Here is a 3239-nt window from a genome sequence, read left to right as displayed (position 1 = left end):
CGCGCCCGCCGCGACGCCCCCCTCCCTCCCTTCCCCCTTTCCTTCCTAAGTGAGGCCAAGTCAATCCGAATCGAATCGAGTCCTCCCTTTTCCTCTCCGTAAGTCTGTCTGGAGTCCTCAATAAGTCTGTGAGAGCGGCGCGAAGGCGGTTCGCAGGGGCCTCTCGGCTTCCAGAGGGGCCCCTCTGTGAGCGAGGCGGTGAGTGCCGCCGGGAGCGCCGGGAGCCACGTGCCTCTCGGTAGGCAGTGAGCGAGCGGGAGCGCGCCGTGCGAGCGTCGGGGGAGCGCCCCTCGTGCCAGTGCTGCAGGGGAGGCCCGGGGCCATGGGCACGATCCATCTATCCAACCGCTCCCTATCCGCCGGGGTCCATGTTCCTGCATGGGTCCTCTCCCCGGCACCAAGTTGTTCTCATCCCACATCAAGTGTTTCTAACTTCGTGAACTCGGCGCGTGCGTGCTCGCGCCCACACACACACACTCTCTCACTTGTAGCATGGAAAAAGCAAGTTCTGGGCACGGGGTTGGCGATATCCGCCGTTAACGAAAAAGAAAACGCGCGCCGTATGGCAAGAAGCGACTTTTATTAGTTTGGTTTTCGGTATTTTATAAAGCGGAAAAAAAGCGTCGCTGGAATCGGGAGCGGAGCAAAGCCAATCAGACGGCATATTACAATCTCAAGTTGTTCATGAATAACGCTGCAGCATTTTCTATCAGAGCCGGGACCGGGGCGGGGCTACCCTCCACCACGGCTGCCGGACGCATATTTCTCTTGCTCCCCCCCCCCCTCTCTCTCTCTCTCGGACTAATTTCCAATAACGTCTCCGCCAGCACCAACGATTTGTCCCTGCTTTGTGTGTGTTATCTCGGCTAAATCTGGGCCGTGCAGCTCGGCATTGGGGGGGGGGGGGGGCACGTGATCTCTTTGTCTTCTCTTTTGTACCCCTCACCCCTCCCTTTGGATCGCGCTCTGTCATTGTCATTGTCAACATCATGTTGTGAAAAATATTTTTAACATTTTTTTTTCTAGGAGGGGTAGTGGGGTGTTGTATCATGAAATATCCAAGTAAATGTTCTATAAAAGTTGTAATTTCAATTGTACATTTAAAAATTGTATAGACAATATGAAGACACCATATGCACATTTTAAAACCGAATTTTTCGAAGTTTGGCCGATGTTTATTGGACTTTGCCTTAAATGTAGACATTGGCGTTTTTCTTTCTTTACTGTTGACAATGTAGGCATTTGAGTTTAACAGAGCGTCCCACTACGCATCATCGCGGCTGGGGGTGAACAGGAAGAAAAGAGAAAAGGCGCGAGATGTGAAATGAGAACGACCAAAGATTTCATTACCGCGCGGAATTGGAGTTATCCAAAAGCAATCAAATTCATATTAGAAAAATAAAATAATATGTGAAGGCGTACGGAAAGGGGATGAGAGGGCTGAAAGGTGGGGGCTGGCGCTGGTGTCTGATGGGTGGAACGGAGTAGGGTTTCAGAGTCTGGAATGGACCTTCACGGGAAGAGCACCCTCGGGTACCCTCAGGGTACCGTCGCCGGGTACCGTCGGGGTACTGTCGGGGTACCCTGCGCACCGGGCGCCCGCCATGTCAGCGCGTTAATAATGGATAACAAAATATGACGGGGGAAACGGCGGAAACATCTTCCTTGCCGTCATCCCGTCGGCATTATTCTCTTAATTAGATTATAATTCTTTACCGTGCAGCGCACTGGCGTCGTGAGAAAGGCTTTCAACGCTCGGTGAGGGCGGTGGGTATGTGGGTAGTTTACGGGGGAGGGCAAGAATAGAGATATCTATTTCAAAACAATATTGTTGCGTTATGTTTAGAATGTCCCCGAATGTCCCCAAGACTGCCTGTAACGGACGGGAAAGTGCCCCTGCCATCTCCATTTTCCCTCCAGCACAAAACCAAAGGGCGCTTAGGTGTGCCGGCATACGGCTACAAACCAGAGTTGTTTTGTTTCTTGATGTTGTTGTTTGTGAGAATGTGAGCCTTTGCAATAGCTCTTTCGTATGGTTATTGTAAATTCTCGCCCTCCCGGGAGCGAGGTTCCTGTCCCCTTCTGATCTCCCCCCTCGTCTGTTCGCAGGTACTGGGTGGATCCGAGCGCGGCGGTCAACGTCGACCCCCGCCTGCAGAAGGGGCTGCTGCTGTTCTGCTCGGCCAACTCGTGCATGAACCCCATCGTGTACGGCGCTTTCAACATCCGCAAGCGGCGCAGCACGAGCACGGTGAGTGCCTGTGTGAGAGTCTGTGTGAGAGCACGTGTGAGTGCACGTAAACGGTGCACGTGCACGTTAAGTGCTAGTGTGAGTGAACGAGCACGGGAGTGCCCGTGTGGGTGCACGTGCACAGTGCACGACCCCCTCGACTGCTGCCTGGTGTCTGGCTTCCTGCAGGCGGCCTGCCTCATCACTGCTTGCATGACCAGTGCTGTGTTCACCGTGCGTGATTAGAAAGACAGGGCACTTGCTTTCACCCGCTCGGGTGCTCTCTAGTGCGGTCTATAGGATCATCCGGAACGTGTACGATCATTCGCCGTTACGAACCGGCCAAGTTCAGCCACTGCAAGCTCTCGTAGCGCCTGATGGGTAGGCAATATCTTGCCTGTCGTGCATGCGTGTGTTGCGGGCTGGCCTACCCAGAGACTCACAGGCGCTGTGCTGCCGTACAATGCCGAATAAAGCTGGAAAAAACGGACGCAGGGAACCTTTTCAGGTGTAAATCTCCGATTTCATTGAAACTCGGAAAAATTAAAGGTTATTGTACTAGAAGTCGGACGATGGCACTTGAATTTTTTCCTGAACCTCACAGTTACTAGGGGTTTACTTAAGCCTTACACTGTTTTTGTCTCAAATATCCCTCTACCGCCTTAACGGTACAAAATAGAGCAAAACGGACAAAGGACGCTACTTTAATGAGTTACCCCTTAGAACACTGCCTTACATTTTACAAAAAATATCATAAAAACCATGCATAAAAACCGTGCTCCTACCCCTATATAGGGGAAAACTAATTGTGAGGTTCAGGAAAAATTTCAAGTGCCATCCGATTTCTACATAAATAACCTTCAAATTTTCCAAGTTTCAACGAAATCGGGGATTTACACCTGAAAAGGTTCCCTGTAAGTATTTTCTGGAGGAGTCCTGTCCTGGCCGTTAAATCTTCTTGTCGTACGTTATGGAACGGGGTCCATCTGTCTAAAATATTCCCCCCCCC

General features: G+C 51.5%; 1 protein-coding gene across 8 annotated transcripts in view; it reads left to right on the top strand.

Moving 5' to 3' along the window:
• The window catches only part of LOC113213447 (gonadotropin-releasing hormone II receptor-like), a 113795-nt gene that overhangs the window by 104944 nt on the left and 5612 nt on the right, over positions 1-3239 (top strand). For all 8 annotated transcript variants that reach the window (XM_052275734.1, XM_052275685.1, XM_052275776.1 and 5 more), the window contains one exon: positions 2110-2251. In XM_052275734.1, the coding sequence (XP_052131694.1) occupies positions 2110-2251 (142 nt within the window). The remainder of the gene's footprint in view (positions 1-2109; positions 2252-3239) is intronic.

Source organism: Frankliniella occidentalis, unplaced genomic scaffold (assembly GCF_000697945.3).
Source record: "Frankliniella occidentalis isolate FOCC.00 unplaced genomic scaffold, Focc_3.1 Scaffold1, whole genome shotgun sequence".
Taxonomy (NCBI): domain Eukaryota; kingdom Metazoa; phylum Arthropoda; class Insecta; order Thysanoptera; family Thripidae; genus Frankliniella; species Frankliniella occidentalis.
Note: the sequence above shows the minus strand (reverse complement) of the source record. Positions and strands in the feature narration are given on the sequence as shown.